Genomic DNA, 21,481 nt, shown 5'->3' on the forward strand with positions numbered 1-21,481 from the left:
ACGGTTATTAAGTGGTGAAACAAGAGTTAGGGTCTATGTTCAGTCTTTGCAAGAAGTGAAACAGTTAAAACAAGAGTTGCAGGATGATGTCGATCGAAAACACCAATGCCTTTCGCGCAACGCGCGTCATTGAAAAACACTAGTTTACAATAATTATGTATTCTTATCCATAGTTTGAACCTATTATTGATTACCTTGTAGGCTTGTATTATCCGGGGCCGGTCCGTTAGGCTTATCAACCTAGGCTTAAGGCCTAGAGTCAGCCTCCAATTTTTTCTTTTTTCATATATTTGACTTGTTTTTGGCCAATTTAAACAACATTTCTAGGCCCAAGATTTATGATTTTACTCCAATAGTCCACACTATATGCGTACGCTTCATTCCAGAATCCAAAAACAGCGCTGCAACACACCAACCCTCGTCACTTGCGGTGTCTATTGAGTAATTAACCAATGTAAAACTGATTGCGGATTGGGTGAAATTAGGGCCGACATTAGGAAAAATCATCGCTGTGGTTATTCAATGTGTCAAATCTCAATTGCTGATTTTCTATATACCAATTCAATAAGGCCCCGACTTTGTAGTTAGCTTAGAGCCTCCAAAAACGTTGGAACGACCTGGTATTATCTCTATACATTATGCGATACCAGCGGAATTATTTCTATATGCAAAAAAATGGTCTCAACACTAAAAAGTATAGTCTTTCTTTTCAAGTTTATCCTTAAACATGCTAAAAATGACCCACAATGCTCTGCTAATTTGGACAGGCATGGGTTCACTTGACCCTTGGCATCAACATTTAACACTCACCGGGTAGTTAGGAAGATTAACCGCCATGTCACTTGGTTCACTGGCGGCATACTTGTTCCAGTTCTTTTCTACCAGCCACCTCACCCTTCTCACGCGCGTCATAGTTATTAGTGTCTGGTTGCTCGTAACACCTCTCTATTCTACCCATGTGATCTGCCCAAAGTGACCCTGCACCCGAAAGAAATCACAAAACTTACTCTCCAAATACGAGTAACACCTTTAAATACTTCAACACAAACTCTCACAAATCATAACATCAAGTGAGCCGAATCGACAGTTAATCAATCCATACGGGTCCCACCCTCAAACTGAAACAAATGCTAGCCTGCTTTTATGAACTACAGTGCAGGTATTTTGTAGGTGGTCAATATGAGCTATGCATTTTTAATTTTTCATGAGCAAAAATGAAAGATCTAGTGGTGTAAATATGAGCGGGTCGGGTAATGACTCAAAGCAAGTTTCTGTTTTCTAATAAGCAAATGTTAAATATTATTATAAAAGTTATAAAAATGCAATAAAAATTTAAACTTCTGAACAAAAACAAAGCAGAAAGCTATATGCATTAAAATTACTCTTTAGTATATAAACCGCAACAATTACACCCGACTCTTGGCAATGCCGTTATAGAAGAAGAAGATAGTATTTCACAGTAGATGGCTTCCATGAAAGAAGCTTATACAAGCAGCAGCGGTTACATCTGACTCTTGGCAACGATCGATAAAAGTGATTGTTACTCACGGGCCTTTTTTGTATTCTACTATAAAACATCAAACAATAACTAGAAAAACCGACAACCTTAAATGTATACCCAACCCCATAAACTCCAACTTTGTGTGCTATTTCAGGACTAAAGGTTCAACTATTTCCATAAAACCCGTAAGGAAAATGATCTTCGTTTTCAAATATTCCCGTTAAGCTTTGGTTTCTTGAATATTGTGACATGTATCCAAAATGATTAAGATCGTCGAGTTGTTCAACTTCCTCTGTAAAATTCGAGTATGATGAACTTGGTGAGATCTCAAATTGGTGATATGGTTGCCATGGACTCATTGGGTTTGGAATTTCGTTTGGTGTGAAATACCCGAAGTGCCCTTCTTGTTCTTTCGAGTGTTCCTGCATTTGTCATGAAAATCATGTTGGAATGTCGCCCTTGAACATAGCTTAAAAATCCGTTTAGTGATACTAGAGGTGCCAACCTTGACCTATATACTTATTTATAAATACGTTGTGTTCTATTTTTAACGGGTCAAATAAAAAATATGAGTTAAAAGGAGAACAGGCCCCACATGTTTAAAGTTGTCAAAAGTAAAGATTCAGTTCATTATTTTAATAATATTATTTTAATAATAGTGTGTTTTCAATCATAAAATTTAGAAAAATACAAAAAAGTGTTTGGAGGTTGGTCAAATCAACCCGATCTATTTTCCTGTTTTGACCCGTACTAAAAGTGATTTGTTACCTTACTCGCCCAACCTGCTCATCTTGCCACCGTTAAATAATATTGTCACTAAGCTTAACCATATGACATAAAGCTTACTAATCATTACCTTCGAAGAATCAAGAATCAAATCAGGCGAGACCCAAAACATCGAAGGATTGCTAAGGCCCGTTGATGAAGATGGTTCTTTCTCTGAAGTAGACGTTTTCTCAAAAGAGGTAAGAGGACTCGATAAGTTACTCTCATTACCCATACGCGCGCTTTTTTGAAGAACCACGGGCTCATTGATAATTCCATTATAACGACTTCCAACTTCCTTGGTAGACGGTTCACTAGTCACATAGCTCACTTTTGTCTCATTCTTTTTCATCACACGACACAAAGCAAATGGTCCCTGCAAATTCAACTCGTTGTTAAACAAAATTGCCAACAGGGGCGGACCCACCCTTTGGCCAAGGTGGGCGGCCACACCCCTTGAAAAAAAACATTTAGTGTATATTTTAAGCAAAAACCCGACCGCACCCCTTGAAAATACGGTTGAACACCTTATTCGCACCCCCAGCAAATAATTCATGGGTCCGCCACTGATTGCCAAAGGAATCAAGATGCAATTTATTAAAAATTCTTACTTGAAAACTCGGTGCCCCTCCAGAAACATCATCACATAACCGATACTCGTGCATCATCCAATCAGTTCGATCACCTAGTGGTGCTCTACCGCGATAAAAAACAAGGGTCTTGCGATACCCTACTATAGAAGACTGGCAAGAGACTTTTCGGTCTTTTCCTGTGGCTTTCCAGTAACCGGCTTTTGTAGCTCTATTTGTGCGCGATCCATTTGGGTACTTGCGATCACGTGGAACAAAAAAGAACCACTCCATATCGCGACTAGGAAGGAAAGATTTATCTGTAATTAACACACCAATCAGAAAAGTATCCTATGATTAAAGAACTCCTCAAATGCTTTAATGATAAAAAGAAAGATTCTATAACAAGATTATGGTCTGAAAAGTTCATGATCTCAGATTCTCAGTTACTAATCTTTACAAAAAAGAAAAAAGAACCACTTAAAGCTTTAAAACGAATCATTTCAACCGCGTGTGAAGTGAATTTTTTCATTAAGGCGCAGTTTGTTGCTCGTCTACCTGCTATCCTTATGTAATTTTCCCTGATGATTGGAATGAAATATATTTGTTTGATTTAAAAAAAATAAAATAAAATAAGGCATAAAAACAACAATTTGTATGCATTAAAACCATTAAAATTTGTTCAAAAACTAAGCTCACCAGGCAACTCCCATGGATCAAATTTATACAATTCAACAACCGGAATCACTTCAAGTTCGATTTCAAGTCCTTGGACCTTCCTTTTAAGGTAATAACCGATCAATTCTTCATCCGTCGGATGAAATCGAAACCCTGGTGGCAGTGTTGCCCCACCCATAACTAGAATTCAAAAATTATAACAAAAATATTTCGCAAAAAAGTTAAAAGAAAACACGCGAAATTATAACCAACGATATCAAAGTTCCGATTAAGTGCCTCTATTACACCTATTAAAAATCTGAAAAATCCAAAAATAAAAACTTTTTTCAACACAGAATTTGTTTTCAAGAATTGCAATCAAGTTCCATAAAATCTTTCCGTTGTTCAACACGATCATCTTCTTCAAAACCTTAATGAATTCGGTCCGATCAAACCTCTCCCCAAAACCCAAAACTCAAAACCCAACTTATCAAATTCTTTAAAAAAATTGAAAAAAATAAAATAAAAACTGGATTTTTACAACAACTGAAGCAAAAAAGATCTGAAATGTGTGAAAAAAAATTGAAACTTTGTTGGTGGGGGAAGAGGGGAGGTGAAAGAATGGTGATTGAGTTGGGTTTTATAGAGGGTTTTGGGGGCAAAAAGTTGAGTTTTTTGAAATAAAAAAATATGAAAAACAATGAAAGGAACATAAACACCGAAAGTTGGATGGGGTATGTCTGAAGTTAAAACAAAATTCCACAAAAAGGGCCAAAGAAGAATAAGACTCAACCGTTCACACCTAAACCGTTATTCCCGCCAAAAAGGTTTGCTTGGTGGCCGTTGAGTTTGTGGTACAAGTTTTAAAGCATAGTGTATAACCAGTTTATCATGATTTATAACATTTGTTTTTCTGACACAATATAATGTATATATGTGTGGTCATCGGGGGTAAAAGTGAAAGTCTACTAATTTTAACGTTATTTTACTAATTTTGTGAGAATAACGTTATAAAGCAGTAGTCGGTTAATCATGTATCATGTGGTGGCGTTGATAGCCGAATGACAAGTGTGTACATGAACTAATCGGCCTTTGCTAAGTGTCATGTGCCTTATGTCCAAGGCTTGATGCAAAATTACTATCGAGCCGATGGTCTCACTGAAAGCATTCTCTCTATTCCTACGGATAAAGGTAAGATTGTCTACAGCTTACTCTTCTTATATCCTACTTTAACTTTGCTATTGGTGAGATTTAATGATTATGATGATGATGTTGTTTTGACACAACAATAATATTATAAGGCATAAGAAGTAGATTTAATAGTGTTTGTAAAAGAAGTATTTATATGATATAAAAAAATAAATAAGCACAGTTTATATCTTTTTATGCAACTCGTATAATAGAGATCAATTTAATTGTATATTCTTCAAATGTAACATGTCGCTCTTTTATACAAGTTGTTGAAAAACTTTCGCTTGAAATGTTAAGAGAATAAGCCTGCTTAGAATTCATTTAACAACCGTTAATAACGTCATATTTTGATTGATCATGTGCAAAAAAAATATGTTTGATGAAATGTATTTTATTATTTCTCTTTTAATATGTTTTTTTCTAATACGAATTATACATGTTATGTCATCTTCATACAGTGTAATTGTAATGCCTGTCATCATCGTATGCTCATTTTTTGCTTAAATTTGCCGAATCGTTGGCATAACCATGCACTTTAATATTCAACTTCATAAAGGTTACATCTCCTAAATTATACCAAATAAATCATAGTCTACTCCTTGTTTGCGATTGAACTCAAGACCTCCCACTAAAAGACGAAAGTCTCTCCAAGTGAGCTACCCCATATTGACAGCTCCGATACACTTAATATGATATTTCGTGATCAAAACTGCGCTAAATACTTTAACCCTCATCATATTTGTTAATTTAGTATTCTCAAAAACTTTTTAGATAATTAGTATATATTTTCAATTACTACACATATGATTAGAGCACAATACATGTTTTCCTGTTATCCAACATCTATTATTGAAGCGAACTCTAATAAATATATGAAGCAACAATTTTTGCTAGACATGTAAGATGTCAATATATTTATGTCGTTTAAAGGTAAAATGTCTTATAATTATCAATTCTTGTTTTGCATCCATGGATGTACTGATCAACTTATGTCCAAACACTTTTCATTCTCATGTTGTTAAAGAAGTTTGCATATTCTTATCCTAAGTTTATATTAGAATTTTTACTTAGAAAAATATTATATCATTATAAACTAAAGAAACAACTAAAATTTCATTATAAATACATGATTTAAAGTTACTCTAGTAAATAAACTTTTGTAACTATGAAATAGCTAAAACACTTTTTGATTAATAAAAACTAAAAGAACATAAAAACTACAATGATTCTTATAACAAATTGGTACATTATTCTAAAAAACGATTTATTTGATTAATGAAAATAAATTATATCATACACTTTCACAAGAAAAAAAAATGCTATATTTAGTTTGTAAATAATGGTATAACTTTAGAGAGACGATTCATTTAATTACACGTCAGCTTGAGTAAGACAAAATCTCTTTTTGACCTTTTTACTGTGTGTTGTCGTCAGCATCTACTCATAATCGAACCAAAAAGTGCTTCTTCAGTTTATTTGCCACTTTTTTGGAGCAGTAAATCTTTATTCCAGACCCATAATATCCAACTATAGGCCACAACAATATAGGATGGTCATGTTCCCATACAATTAGTACAATTATTATCATTGATAATAAATTGTAGCGCTGTTTACGGTGGCGAGTTCTTTAACAGAAAAATCTAACCGAGTTAGGGTTATAAAATATAATTTGCAAAATTTTAAAACATTAAGTACAAAACTTATCAATTTTGAAGATAAACGACACCGTCTAAATTGAGTATAAAGATAAAGAACAAAATTTGCAATTCAATCTCGATTTTATCTGACATGTTTGTTGGGACGAACTGGTAATCTATGGTTTTTAGATAAACTAAACCAAATCGTCTAGACGGGCTAAAATGATTTGGTTTTTACGGTTTGACAATCTAGACTGGGTTTTTTTTACGGACCCATACCATTTTCAATGATTTCGAAAGCCCGCTGGTAATCTATACCCACCCGGGTTACACTGCCGTCGGTCTGATGGGTAGGGTGTGTGTTGGATGGTTGCCGCTTGAGTTTGATGACTTTCAAAACCTATTGACCGTCAACGGTCATATTGGTTTAATTATTTTTTTTTATATAGTACCTATCTATTATCTATATTAAAACAAAACACTTTGGTGCCACTTGGCAGTAACTTAAGCCAATCTCTGCCACGTGGCAATGTGATATTCCTTCTCTATTGATTTTGAGCGGCATTTTATTTTCTCAAACACGGCTTCTCAAACACGGCTTCTCATCCGTGTCATTCAAAAACCCTAATTCTATCAAACACAAAAACTCTCATCTAGGTATCTTTATCATCTTCAACATGCTTTCAGATCTTGAAGATCCATCCAATTCTCCTTTTCCTTCGTTTATCCCTTTTCATTATCATCGATTTTCTTTTGTCTTCCCCTTTCATAATCCTCTGTAAACCCTAGAGGAGTCTACACCAGTTCTTCGAGGTTACTGATTCAATCTGATGGAATGATGGATCTTTATTCAGGCATTTGGAGAGAGGGAAATGGTCGATATATGACAATAAGAGAGAGGGAGTGAGTGTTACAGATAGAGACGGTGGTGGCTGTTGTTGCGACACCACTCGCCACCGGCGACGAGGATGACCATCGGTGGTCAAGGGTTTAGAATAGCGGTCTCGCTTATGACCACAGTGGCCTCCGGGGACGAGGATGACCACAGTGGCCTTCGTTCATTTTTAGTTCGTATTTTTGGTGGGTTTATGGCTTGGGGACTGATCTAGCAAAATTCTATTCGTATTTTTAGGGTTTTGAGTTTACATGATTATATTTGTCGAAGTAAAGAATTAGTGACTAAAAGGTCCGTTGTGTTTTCTTTCTGGTGAATGTAGAGTCTTCGTAATTGACAGACGACCAAATCGATGGAATTAGTTATCCGGAGGTTATGTTCTTGCTTCCAGAATGCTTAATAGTACTGCGGGTTTGTGGATGATTTCTGTTCATTTGTTCATTTTGGATTTGAACATCTCATAACGGTTTCTTGCTGGAAGTATAGTATATTGTGTATGTTTGCTTTCAAAATACATTCGCAAGATCTTTTTCTTATACTGTTTCATTTTTTGTATAAAAATAGATTTTTTAGTGTTAAGTTTTTGTGTCTGATTGCTAAAAAAGAAAGTAGGCAGATGTATCTGTAGAATATGGGCTTACCTGTTTCTATACCACTGTTGATTTGAGGTTGGATTGCCGAATGTAGGGAAGTCGACTCTCTTCAATACTCTCACCAAGTTATCAATACCTGCTGGGAACTTTCCATTTTGTATAATTGAACCTAATGAAGCGCGTGTCAACATTCCTGATGAGTGGTTTGAATGGCTCTGTCAACTGTTCAAGCCAAAGAGTGAGGTAATATATAGGCCCTGCTATAGTTTGAAGGATACTGAATTGTCCAATTTAATTTGACACTAACTTAAGTGAGTTTTTGCTTGGTAGGTTTCTGCATTTTTAGAGATACATGACATTGCTGGGTTGGTGAAAGGTGCTCATGAAGGACAAGGGCTTGGAAACAATTTCTTATCACACATTCGTGCCGTTGATGGCATATTCCATGTTCTATGTAAGATTGCATTTATATAATCTTTCTGAAATAGTTATGTTAGGTCATCTGAAAATTGTTTGTCATACATATAATCAAAGTGCTACAGGTTCATACATATCATTGATTTCCTCTAATTTTAGTTATATGCTTTCAAAAGTTAGTTGTTCACGGGTGGTTGTTTAGATCTTATGATCGGGTTTAACGTAGATGGCAGTATATTAATTAAATTTGCTTTCCCATTTTGTTATACCCAACTGATTGTTTCAAAGCATGAACAAGTGTTGTGATTAGGTACTACAATCACAATTTTGAGGACCATTATCACAGCTACATGGCTGGTTCTGGTAATCTTCTTAGCAACCTCTTCCCACGTTGTAGAATTTGTAATGTGTAATGATTGCAGCAACAAATACATGAATTAGGGTCTTAGTTAACATTTTTTTAATAGCAAAGATTATACTATATTACTCCTCACCCCAAGAGGAAAACCATCTTAGTTAACAATTGGATTACTAATACGGTGTCTTTTAAATGCAGTTTTGATGCTAATTTTACCCATGTCTGTAGAGCTTTAGAAAGGGCATTTACAAAACCTTTAGTAGCTCTAAAGATTCTATACATTGGAATACACTTGGGATGACTGTTGACCCATTTGGCCCGTTAAGAGATAATGCAAAGTTCCATGAGATATATTGTAAAATTCTGAATTTCCCTCTTTGATTTCGTCATTTTCATACTGCCAACTTTTTTTTATTTTGGTCTGTAGTTATTGCTCATTCGAAATAGAATAAGCATAATCAGTTTATTATATTTGCTTCGATTGCTTAGTACAGATTCGAAGTCAATTGGCAGTATGTTGAAGTTTTATTTATATTAATTGTTTTATTTCTTGGTTCAATTTGGTTACCAACAACAGCTGGTTCTTGGAATGACGTCTGATGGCGGGCATATGCCTTTTAGAAACTCTCTTGATGGAAATTTAGATGTGGAGCCTTTGTTATGCACATATTATTGGCCCATAGCATGGCAGCAGCTCAAAGTGGGTACTTTCTGTAACGGGTCAGTCAGGTTGACCCTTAAAAAATTTGTTTTCTTTATATTGTTTCTGATAATTAGCGCGTACAATCAATAATATGGTTTCTAGATGTGGCAGAATGGGTCGGACTGCAGGTCAACGTGAGTGCTTTTTGGTACGGGTCAGTCAAGTTGACCTTAAAACAATTTGTGATCTATATATTGTTACAGATAGTTAATGTGTACATGAGTATATCCAACAATACGGGTTCTAGATGTAGCAAAATGGGTCCTTTTGGTATGGGTAGGTCAGGTTGACCCTTAAAACAATTATTGTTCTATATTATTGTTGCAGATAGTAAACGTGTACAATCAATACTATGGTTTTTAGTTGTGGCAAGATGGGTGGTTGGGCAGCAGGTCAAAGTGCGTACTTTTTTGTACAGGTCGGTCAGGTTGACAGTTAAAACAGTTAGTTTTCTTTATATTTTGTTACAGATAATTAACGTGTACAATCCACAATACAAGAGTGCAGCTGCATTTCGGCCGCATGCTCATAGCCGGAACGAGGTGAGATTGTTAAACAGATCGGTGATGCATTGAGATCCAAGCTCGAGTACCTTGGTCGGCTTTTATCACTTGAGATGGGAAAAATTCTTCCAGAAGGAATTGGGGAAGTTCAAGTATGTGTTTTACCTTTTTTTTAACCATCTTTAGTTATATATTACCTGGCCGTGTTCCTCCTACCAATACCGCATCTGTTAATCATATAGGTCATTAAATCATGATATCGTATTAAACGATTTAAATGAATGATATTAGGGGTGGCAAAATCAACCCATACGGCACCGGTTCGGTACCGTACCTGGTACCAAATGAAGTTCATCATGAAGTACAATCCTCAAAAAGCACGGAACCTTTTTTTTATTTTTTATGTTATTTTTTAATTTTTTTTTATTTTTTTTTCATTTTTAAATTTTTTTTTATTTTTAAAATTTTTTTATTTTTTATTTATTTTTTATTTTTTTTTATTTTTTATCTATTTATATTTTTAGCCTATCATGCCCAAATTCATCTTGACAAAAACCTATCTTGACCTAAACCTATCGTATCCCATTTCTTAATAAACCCATCTTAACCCAAACTCATCATAACCCATACCCATCCTAACCCATTACCTAAACCTGCCCAACCCACCCATTTTGCCACCCCTAAGTGATATACATCACTTCTTTGCATCTATGAAACTATTATGAGGACGAATTTCTATTCCTATGAAGCATTATGCACTTTGTATAGCTGCTTTGGTTCACTTTGTGTTATGCTAAAACTTTGACTATGCAAGCTAATTTTGATTTTTTTTTCGTGTTAATGACAGGAAGTTATTGACATGTGCGACTTTGCAGTGGGGTTAAGCGGACAACTAAATGGATAAGTCATACCCTCTAAACGTGAGCCCTATTTCTAGCTCCTTAAATTTTTTTAGAAATATGAAAAGATCATTTATTGGTGGAAATGGCGGATATAATTGTGTCTACCGGTGTCAGTTTCGGTACATTTATCTAAAATTTGGGTGATTTGAGTTCTATTATATCTCCAACGGGCTTGAAACTTAGTTCAAAGTGCAACAAGCTGAACCGCTCAAACCAATTGAAAGCAACACAAGCTGCAGTAATGTGTGTGTGTATATATATATAGATATATATGTTTTTTTGCAATTTAATAAAAATAATTTTTCTGATGGCAGGTTTTAAAGGATGAAGTAAAAAATAAAGATAAAATGTAGAATGGTTATTTTTGGTGCAGTAAGATTATACGAAGACAAATAAAAGCAAGCATTTATAGTAATTAGTGAAATAGTCGTAGAACTTATTATAAAATGCAACTTTCAAGGAAATCGTTGAAAAATGTCTAAAAATTTAAGATAATGATTTTGCAAATCATGCAGACCCAAGAATCTTGCTTGCTAGCAGGGAAGTGATCTGCAAACCATGATCAATATCAACTTCTTTTCACATAAATAGGTTGGGTAATGGGTCAAACGGGTAAGTTATGGTGTGGCTTGAGACGGGAATGGTTGATCCGAAACACTTTCTTATCCCAACATTTTAATCTTTTATGTAGATGATTAGCGTAAAATACAATTATAAAAAGTATTTAACTTCTATAATCATCTATTTAACTTCTACTCCATACCTTTTTGCTAAAATTTATTTTTCGTTTCGATGATTGCTGGATGTTGGTGTTATGATCCATTTTGGTTTGACATGATATGTTCTTCGTTTAAATATGTTTTCTAAATGGTCACTTTTCTATGCAACAGGTCTGTTGAATATGGACAAAGATTAAAGTTGCATCTTGATTATTCGAGAATGCCTATAAAAAAAAAGACACATCACATGGCAGCAGATTATTCGAGAATGCCTATAAAAAAAAAGACACATCACATGGCAGCAGAGCCAACAGTGGTGGTGGTTTGGAGTGTGTTCATGCATAATTTTTGCTACAAGATCACCTCATGGCCCTTGCCCTATTGCTCTTACGGTTGCTAAAGTAAGTTTTAATACTTATCTTTTAGCTTCATTACATTGCACAAAGGTCACCTCATCGCCCTTGGTCTTACGGTCGCTGGTAACTTTGTCTAAATTACAAAAATAGTTCAAGTAGTTGTTTCTCAACTTTACACAGCGATCATATTAATATGGAAACATTTTGTTGACCCCAAAATGTTTGCTATATTTTGAAATAGTTACTCATAGGTATCAATTTTTTTATACAGTTATTATGCCATCTACATCTACATGCTACAGGTACTACGTCAATGCCACTATATTTTGAGTTGGAAGACTGTGAACGGAAAATGAGGAGCTGAATCAGAATGGAGAAGAAATTAAATCAATAGATTTATATTGAAAAGTTTTTTCATTACAAAGTTCATATCAATGTTAGTAGATATTATATGTTTGTGTTAAGCCACCCGTGAAACTCGCGGGATCTTAGACTATATGAATTTAAATAAGAATTTAGATATTGAAGTTTATATAAACTTGATGTCAATCAAAAGATGAAAACAGTGACCTTTCGTTGATCTATTAAAGGTTCGCTGGTATGTAACAGATTTTTGGTGAAGGAAGTGATCACTCTGTTCGGTTTTGGGTTTGTACCGGTTAGGGTCATATATTGTCTGTTTGAGACCTGTTTTAACCCTTAGACGTGAAGCCTAAGTTTGGAAAGGCCTAGAAAAAAAATGATGATCTACATGGGCTTCAATGCCGGTAGATATTATTTATTTGTGTTAAGCCACCCGCGAAAGTCGCGGGATCTTAGGCTAGTAATACATATATATTACATCAAATTTACAAAAATAATCAACCACAAACTCTCACATACTCTCATCTACATACACTCATAAAAATGGCATGAAGACCTTGGACCGAAGGTGAAGACATAGCTTTGGTCACCTCTTGGTTGGACATGTCCAAAAACAGATGAGGAGCCATTGCATTTAGAACAACCTTATTTGAAGAAATCCACCAACGCGTAGGTGAAACCAATCGCTCTTTGCACCAAGCTTTGTCAAGGTTTCGTACTATATTTGTGGAGGTTTGCAAATTTCATCAACTCTTCAACATCATGATGGCTCACGGTGATGGCATAACAAGGGCACAAGCGATTGCTCAGGCCCGTCATGAATACCAAATTAAAAACAATGGAATATTTATTCACATCATGTCTTGCTAGTTACTAAAAACCATCCTCGTATGCCACCAACTATGCCTCGGTATGCCGACTCTGACGGTTCAGGGGTGATGATTTGTTTGTTTAATTATCTAGTTTGTTCAAGTTTAATTATCTACTTTGTTTACATTTAATTATCTAGTTTGTGTAATGCTTTTAATTTAAATTACTTAATATGTGTTTTAAATTTATTTTATTTAAAATGTTTTACATACTTTAATTAAAACGCTTTATTTATTTTGTAAATGCAAAAAGGAAGAGGGTAGGAAGGGCAAGTGGTGCCTCTAACAAGAACTGTTTAGTGATAGTGGATAAAGTATAAACTGAATGATGTGTCGAGACGATATCGGAAATTGTTGGGGTATGATGTGTAAGGGACCCTTCCCCCCTAAACCAAATAGTATTACACAACCGAAGCAACTGATTTTGATCGGTTTAGATGGTTCTATTGATTTGAACGTTCTTAAACATTCCTAATCAAATGTATATTCTTTCATTAGTTGTACATCATTCTGGATTTAGTAATAGTGTTTCTGGAATGAGACAAAATCTTGGGAATAACATGAAGCTTGTCATCAGAGCATATAGCTTTTGTTAGTTGTTTACTTTTTTTCCGTTTCACACATGCTTTCAAGTCATCAAAGTGTTTAAAACTCGTAGGCGGGACCAACTTGACGTGTCCATTTATATCAATTTTTATTATTAGTATATTACCAATCACAGTCATGAATTTATTTTTGGAATAAAATGTTAAAATAGTTTCTGAGTTTAGGTTAATTTTACTACTTCATTCAAAAATAAAATTTTTTGTATATAGGTACCTTAGGTTTTATTTTTGTTTTTATTTTCATCCAATCGACAAATTGAATTAGAATTTTCTGTTAACTTCTTCCCTTTTTATCAGTTTACTCATTTAATTTAAGGGTATAATCGTGATTTTATGCCATAATATATTTTAATTAAATGAGAAAACGACAAAAATAGAGAGAAGCTAATAGAAAATTCTAACCCAGTTTGCCAATTTAATGAAAATGACAATAAAAATGAAGTTTTAGGGACCCAAATACAAAAGGTTTCATTTTTGTAGGGTTGTGCAACGGTTCAGAACCAGACCGAACCGGGACCGAACCAGAACCGTTTAATTCTAAATATAAGAACCGGAACCGAACCGTATTCTAGCGGTTCCGGTTCGGAATCGGGTTAAACGGTTCTTGCGTAAACGGTTCTTGCCAGAACCGGTTGTCAATTAAATCTTAAAAGTAACAACAAATTAAAACAATAAACCATTTATAACATATAACTAAAAGTTGCAACATCCAAAAGTCAAATCGATCAGAGTAAAAGTAGCAACAATAAAATATTTTAAACCGAAAGTATACAATGTAAAAAAACAAAAGTTAACTATCACAAAAACTTAATTTATATTCTTTAATACTAGATACATTTTTTTAAATATAATATTTAAAGTTTAAATGAAATAATTGGGTTTTTAAATATATTATTTAAAGTTTAAAATCAAATTGGTTCTAGCGGTTCTTTAAACGGAACCGTCGGTTATAACCAGAACCGAACCGGGAACCGTTTTCTCCCAAACTTAAGAACCGGAACCGAACCCGAAATCCAACAATACGGTTCGGATCTGGCGGTTCCAGTTCGGTTCCCCGGTTCTGACGGTTCAGAACCGTAAATTGCTCAGCCCTACATTTTTGCACTGAAGTGCCAAAAATGATCTAAACTCAGGGATCATTTTGGCATTTTACTCTTATTTTTGTTACACGAATAGAAACTTCTCATTGAGGTTATCTGATCCCGGTCTGCGAACATCCAAATATTTGAGGTTGAATATTTCTATGTTTCGGTATCTTCTATTAATTGAAAATGTGAGTGTCGAACGTGTCAATTCTACTATCCCTTATGGGGACTCGATGTCCTCGACAAATTTTGCCCCACTATCTTAAACATGACAAGGATTGTTCTGATACAATTTATGACATCAACACTTCATATCAACCAATATTGTTTGATTTGCGTGAGAAGTTTACAAATTATGTATTTTTTTAAGTTCTTTTCTCGTCTGAAAAGTATTGCCTAAGATTAAATATCTTGGGTTATACTTATAATCCTCAAGATTCATATTAAAGATAAAAAGGTCATAACCAAGGACATTGGAGATAAACTAAAGGGTACAAAAAGGTAAATAAAGAGAAAAAAGGGACCGGAGCTGGGGGCTTTATGGTAAAGAATTTGGGGGATTGGTTACAAGCCAATGATATGGACTTCCAACTATAAATCTTTTTTACATCTAAAGGACACAACTTTAATAAATAACAAATTTAATATGCTATTATAATAAATAAATTACGTTATAGGACTCGTGATCATTAAAGATAATTATATTGTATAATAATTACAATACATTTCTACTATTTGCATCTCAAAGTTGTATTTGTTACTTTTCTAGTAGTGAGATTTGAATGTTATATACACTTCTCTTTATATTTTACACACAAGTGTAATATAAGCGACTAAGTTTATATAGTAACACGTTTACTTGAATAACAAATCATAATTATAAAGAATACACAGGTCAATTGCGTCATGTGTTTTTAATGTAACTTATAGCTTCGACTTAGCAGCCTAGCAGGTCGACTCAGTTACACCTACAGACGTACAAAAGAATTTCATAAAAGCATCATAAGTTGTCTGGATTACTTTAACTCCTTTTTCCCCATTCCCTCTCTCCTATCACAAAACACGATTGATGAAACAATGGTTAACCGGGCAGGGTTAACACACTGGTCTCGTCAAGAAGGGTTAATCCCTTCCTCTCGAGGATCGCTGGCTGGATCACCGGTGGTTGATCTCCTGCACAAGGAAACAAGCCGTGACTCGTAACAAGGAGGATGGGGTGGGGGGTGCTCCTTGTTACCACTCTCCGGCGTGAGAATCAGTAGTTTGCTTGGGAAGCAAAGTAAGATCGTAGTAGTAGTGAGAGAGTTGTGAAGAGATACCTCAAACCTGGTTTGGGGTTGGTATTTATAGCCGAGGAGTGAAGGAGGATGATGATGGATGGACTGACGACGTGCTGCACCTTTGCAGGTGTGTCAGGCTTGTCGGTTGTGGAGGTTACGCCACGTCAGTCCATTGCTTACGTAGCTCTGACAGGTAACTGCCATTGGTGCCACTTGCACTGTGGTGTCAGTCCCACTTGTTTGAGTGCATAGGATGCGGTGCAAGCCGCATCGCTACGTGCGGTAACATCTGAAGTTACCGCGTCTCCTACTTGTGATCAAGGAATACGTGAGATGCGGTGCTAGCCGCATCGTCGTCCGCGGAGACTATTTGCCTGCATCCCTTGTCGTGACGAAAATGCCCATATGGTGCGGTGTCAGCCGCACCGTTACGTTCATCTTCTTTTATGCCTAAGGTAAGGCTTTCTTGTATTGATAGAAGTGTTCACTGGATGCGGTGCGATGCCGCATCGCTGTGAATACTTCCGTTTTCGTACACCAGATGTGATGCTCTGTCGCATCACTCTACCGTTCTCATATTCCATGTAAGTCCTCCTTCGTTACTAGATAGATTGGATTCAACCCTTGTGCCGACGCGTTCTCGCATGGGCACAAGTAGGTTGTTAGCTAGTGGGGGTTTTGATAAGGGTAATGGTCACTCGCGGTCGATGCTGACGCGAGATCTGGGACCATACCCCTTCAACGATCGAGGGAGTTCTTCTTCTAGAACACCTAACCTCTATCTATTCTTCACGAGTTCACATCAGCGTCATCTCCTCCCTCTCTCATGTACATCTGCTTAAATCCATGTGCGTAGCGTAGTTGGGGCCCAGGGGCGCCCGACCCCCCGAACTTTTCGCTTATTAGTGTTCGGTATGTAGCTTCCGTATAGAATTTTTTAGGTATATACGTTTTCGACCACCAGTTTTATAATTTTTTAGGGATAATTTTAGGTCCGGTGACTTCCGACCCCCCGGTCGGAAATCTCAAGCTTCACCGCTGCTTAAATCACCACAAAAGCATAATATTGTGGGTTCTATTCATAGTTCATGCTCTTAAATGATTTTTTTTTCATCTTACCAAATGATTATGAGGGTGTTTGGGGTTCCTTATTTTGAGGGTAAAAGGACTTTTGAAGGGCAAAAGGACTTTTGAAAAGTGTTTGGCTTTACTTTTGAAGGACAAAAGTCCTTTGGATTTACCAAAAGTCAGGATTTCCTGACTTATTTTTGGCAAAAGTCCTTTTGCAAAAGTTGAAAATAAGCTAAGCCAAACATGCCCTATATAATAAATAATAGGAAAAATTACACTATTCGTCCTTTATGTTTGGAGTGGGTTGCAATGGATGACCTTTAACTTTAATAATTACAGTCACAGTCCTTTATTTGCAAAACCTGTTACAGCTTAGGTCCTTTAACCCTAACCTGGTTAAAACTTTCAATTAAGTAAGGTCATGTACAACCCATGTGAGGGTAAAACAGTCATTTAATAAGAAAAAAGAATGTCAAAAACCTAAACCATCATCTTCCTGTACTCTCTCTCTCCTCTGTAATCTCTCTCCCTCTCCTCTGTAATCGACTTATTAAACCAAAGATGAAGATTCTCATCCACACAAGCCAATATGATATACCATAAATCAATTGATAAATTTAAACAACAGGTTTATTCGGAAAATCATTTGCACAAGAACTCAACACACCCAAATACCCCAATTGGCCCAAGTCCACCACAACTGCAGAATTGCTGTCTTAAAAGCAATTTCACAAGAAGTCAGCACACCAAATCCATGTCCATTATGATTTCAAGATTTGAAAAAGCAACTGACAAATTCCAAATTTGACCCTTTTACGACACAGTTTGTACTCGTAGAAGCATCGTCTTGAAATCATAAGGTACAAAATTATGCCAGCCAAAAGGCGGACCGAAACTGAGCATTATTAATCGTCCTCTACTTTTAATCAATCCGAACAGGATCATCGGGGTGTGTAAAGGACAGTTTTTAGATCTGCAAAATATTGAAACGAGTCATCTTCTGGTACGCCTGCTTCTTCTTAATCCTCTTGAGGGTGATTTTAAAGAAGCGCCAGGGCTCTGCTGTTCTTCATAATCACTTGCATCATCTGACCTCCACCTGGGCCCACCATTCACATTTGCTTGCACAGGAAGCATTTCATCTTTGTTACTGAGGATCATACACATATCAGTAATAGTGATTATACATCCACGTTATGTGGTTCCTTTTCCGGTGATATTTACGGGTGGAATTTACCCACTGTTTTGGGAGCCGGTTGTGTCGATCGGAGCTTTTAATCTTCCGTCTTATGATATAGATTTGACTCTATTTTTGGGGCTTCTTTTGGATGACAAGAATTATTTGATCGAGATTCAGATTGAGGATGTTATATCATTCTGGCTTGGGGATGTGAATCTTCATCTTTGGTTTGATAAGTTGAATGTAGAGAGAGAGAGAGAGAGTGTGTACAGGAAGATGATAATGGTGGTTTAGGTTTTTGACATTGTTTTTTTTATTAAACTAGGGGGAACACCCGTGCGATGCACGACATGCATAATAGTTATTGTTTTTCCTGGAACGACGACTGATATAGATAGTGCGTGACACGGTACAAAAGTGCGAATATAGTATAGATTTTTAAAACAAAAACCGGTTTTTTTTAAAGTTAGCCGTTTGACCATGGTTATTTTGACCAAACTCCACTCCTCGTTCGGCGCTTTGTGGTAGCACTACCAGTCAAAAAAAGGCCTAAAACGCCCGAGGGTACAGTGTTCCCCCGCGTTTTTAAGACGCTTTGAGAGAGGTTTGCGCCCCACCACATGTGGTCTCACAAAACTTCAATTCTATAGACGTGTGGTTTCTCAACCCTCTTCAAAAGACGTCACAGTTTTCAAATTTTTTTATTTTTATTTTTTCTTTTTCATTGTTTTAGATGGTGTAAAATAGATGTTAAATATATATATTATACTACATACACATATACATATAAATTCAGTTTTGACATCTAAAAGTCAAATTGCAGGTTTTGTTCCCTTTTATAGATAAGAAAGCAGTTTATTATTTATTACTAAAATGTTGTATTAACTTTATTCTGCAAATATTCTTTATAAACTATGCTTACCTTGACATAACCTAATAGCTATATTTCCTTATTAGAAGTCTCTTATAATTGAAAATTAGTACATATTATTACCTTGTTGGTGAACACATTTACTCTATGTTTAGGGAACAATTTGATTAGGTTGCTGATATTGAATTGAATATCACACCAAATTACAATAGCAGTTTATATTGCTACTATTCACCCAAATCAAGCACCTTAAATAAGTTAGTGTTTCTCTATATTCAAAAAACGAACTATAACTGACGATTATTAAATTGCAACAGTCAATTCAATCCAAATACTGCAATAGAAACATAAAATCTACCACAATTCGTTGGTTAATCACGTATAGTTCTTAATCGATTAGAATCAGAAAAAAGGAAATTGACTCACCGTAACTTAAAATCAGGAAGAAGGCGAACAAAGGGGCGGAGTTTTTCGAAATCAATGACCCCTGTCTTTCATTGTTATTCCTTGAATGAGGTAAGCAAGACCCCATACTACACACTACATACACATACATAAAAAATGGGTTCTATAGTATTTGTATAAACACCGATTGGAAACCCTCACATTGCATTTGATGAAACCCTAATCAATATAAACACACACACTAACACTCACGAATCGAATCGAATTTATAAAAGGAAAAATTCGGGCTGTTTTTACCTCTTGCTGCTCCAAATCTTCATTACCATACATTATCTTCATCTTAGAGATATAGATATTGCACTTAAAGGTCTCAACCATCAAAATACGATCCAAGGGCTAAAAAGTGGTTCCTAATTATGCAATGGTTATCATTTGAACCTTATTCCATGAGACTTGAGGTAAGATGCAAAGAGCATTCTTTTGAGTTTTAAACCATCTGTAATTAAGTTCATTATTTAATCATTATTGTTGCAATTATTAGGTATTATAGATAATAATACCCCATGAAATTACCTTTTAGTAATTTTCGTTTCTAATTGGTTAGCATCTTTTAAGTTTTAAAACCATTTATAGTTATAATTAAATTCATAATAACGTTGATTAAGTTTTTTTATATTTAATTATTATTATTATTATTATTTATTTTTATTTCATATGATGTTCATCAACTATCTGATAAAATTGCAAAAAAGGTTGTAACCTTATTTGTATGATGTTTAGCAATTACTAAACCAAATAATAATGACTTAATTATAAAATTCAATCAAGTAATCGGTTACGGAGAACTTGAAATGGAAAAGCAATGTAAATATGAGGAAGGTGATGATGTTCAACTAAGTCAAATGATTTAATTCTTTATCAAGTATTTAACAATACTTAATTTATAAAGTTATCAATTTAATTGTATTTATCAATTTATACTCATGTAGAAAGACTAATTCCCTTTACTAACTTCATTGAGTTGTTGTACTATAAGCATAATATGTTGCAATTATTTAAATTTGGTTGGAACCCTTGTGAAATGCTTTATACGATAGTATAGATAAACGCAATCAATTTAAATCTTTTGCGCGGGTTGAAAACATCCGAGCCCTTAAAGTTTGCTGCCCAATCCTGTCAAACAATACCTCCTCAAATATTTCCTCTGCATCTATATTGCCTATATATAGTATCAATTAAATCACACAAAAGCATCATATGTTTAAAAAAAATAGTAAAGTAGAAATTAAAAAAGGAAATACCAATAGGCCAAATAAATGTCTATCTCCAAATGAATAACTTTTCTCGTACCCACCCTTTTACACCTCCATATACATGAAGCTGCAAAAAGGAAAAAGACTATAAATTTATGAACAATTAAACAATACATTGGTAAATGGTTCCAGATACTATAGTCATGCAAGGGTACCTTGATGAAGTATGAAGTGTCTGTCTTTTTGTATCCAATAACCTGTGTGTATACTTTATATGTAATATAAAATCATAATTTGAAAAAAAAAATCACTAAATCACTAAAAACATAATAAAACATCAATATAAACTCATAGATTATGTAAAAGAAAATTGTTATCCCATCTGAATATTTTAAGAAACAAACCAAAGTTTTTTCGAATAAATGTTGAAATGGGTATAAAAGAACACACCTTTCCACCAAGATAAATAAATTTCATATCAACTTATCTCTTTCTTATCTCTTTCTTTTCGACTCTAACTCGCACAATAGTAGACAAAGGAGTTGATGTTGAGTGAAATGGTGAATTTATAGCAATGATAGGAGATTCCTTAATCGGTCAAATTTATTACATATTGATTGAAATTGGACCTTTGGAGTGCTTTTGCGGTTTATCCCAATAGGTTTCGTTTATTAATTGCATTTAAGAACCGAACTTATTATTGTATTATTATAATTAATTGTGATTATATTCT

At 35.0% G+C, this 21,481-nt stretch overlaps 1 protein-coding gene and 2 long non-coding RNA genes across 52 annotated transcripts; 1 reads left to right on the forward strand and 2 right to left on the reverse strand.

Annotated features, from left to right (window-relative positions):
- Window positions 1-1,431: 1,431 nt before the first annotated feature.
- On the reverse strand, window positions 1,432-4,108 carry LOC110930431 (NAC domain-containing protein 71). The gene is made up of 4 exons (XM_022173732.2): window positions 3,535-4,108; window positions 2,878-3,155; window positions 2,358-2,642; window positions 1,432-1,923 (listed from the first exon to the last, which is right to left on the reverse strand). The coding sequence occupies exons 1-4, from the start codon at window positions 3,689-3,691 to the stop codon at window positions 1,666-1,668; spliced, it is 978 nt and encodes a 325-aa protein (XP_022029424.1). The 5' UTR covers window positions 3,692-4,108; the 3' UTR covers window positions 1,432-1,665.
- Window positions 4,109-6,891: 2,783 nt separating this feature from the next.
- Window positions 6,892-12,372, forward strand: LOC110930430. Of its 50 annotated transcripts, XR_004888831.1 has the most exons (12): window positions 6,896-7,400; window positions 7,538-7,709; window positions 7,903-8,051; window positions 8,139-8,262; window positions 8,524-8,588; window positions 8,782-8,938; window positions 9,161-9,283; window positions 9,398-9,434; window positions 9,757-9,941; window positions 10,637-10,709; window positions 11,582-11,811; window positions 12,069-12,372. It is a non-coding gene; the product is annotated as an uncharacterized LOC110930430 (long non-coding RNA). The 50 variants fall into 50 exon arrangements; XR_004888828.1 differs by lacking the exon at window positions 8,524-8,588 and having other exon boundaries at window positions 6,895-7,400; window positions 9,161-9,303; window positions 9,389-9,434; window positions 9,614-9,941; XR_004888829.1 differs by having other exon boundaries at window positions 6,897-7,709; window positions 9,161-9,303; window positions 9,398-9,440.
- An 8,107-nt stretch (window positions 12,373-20,479) lies between these two features.
- Window positions 20,480-20,875, reverse strand: LOC110928205. Its single transcript, XR_002586209.2, has 2 exons — window positions 20,797-20,875; window positions 20,480-20,714 (listed from the first exon to the last, which is right to left on the reverse strand). It is a non-coding gene; the product is annotated as an uncharacterized LOC110928205 (long non-coding RNA).
- Between the last annotated feature and the right edge of the window lie 606 nt (window positions 20,876-21,481).

This window comes from Helianthus annuus, chromosome 3 (genome assembly GCF_002127325.2).
Source record: "Helianthus annuus cultivar XRQ/B chromosome 3, HanXRQr2.0-SUNRISE, whole genome shotgun sequence".
In the NCBI taxonomy this organism is placed as follows: Eukaryota; Viridiplantae; Streptophyta; class Magnoliopsida; order Asterales; family Asteraceae; genus Helianthus; species Helianthus annuus.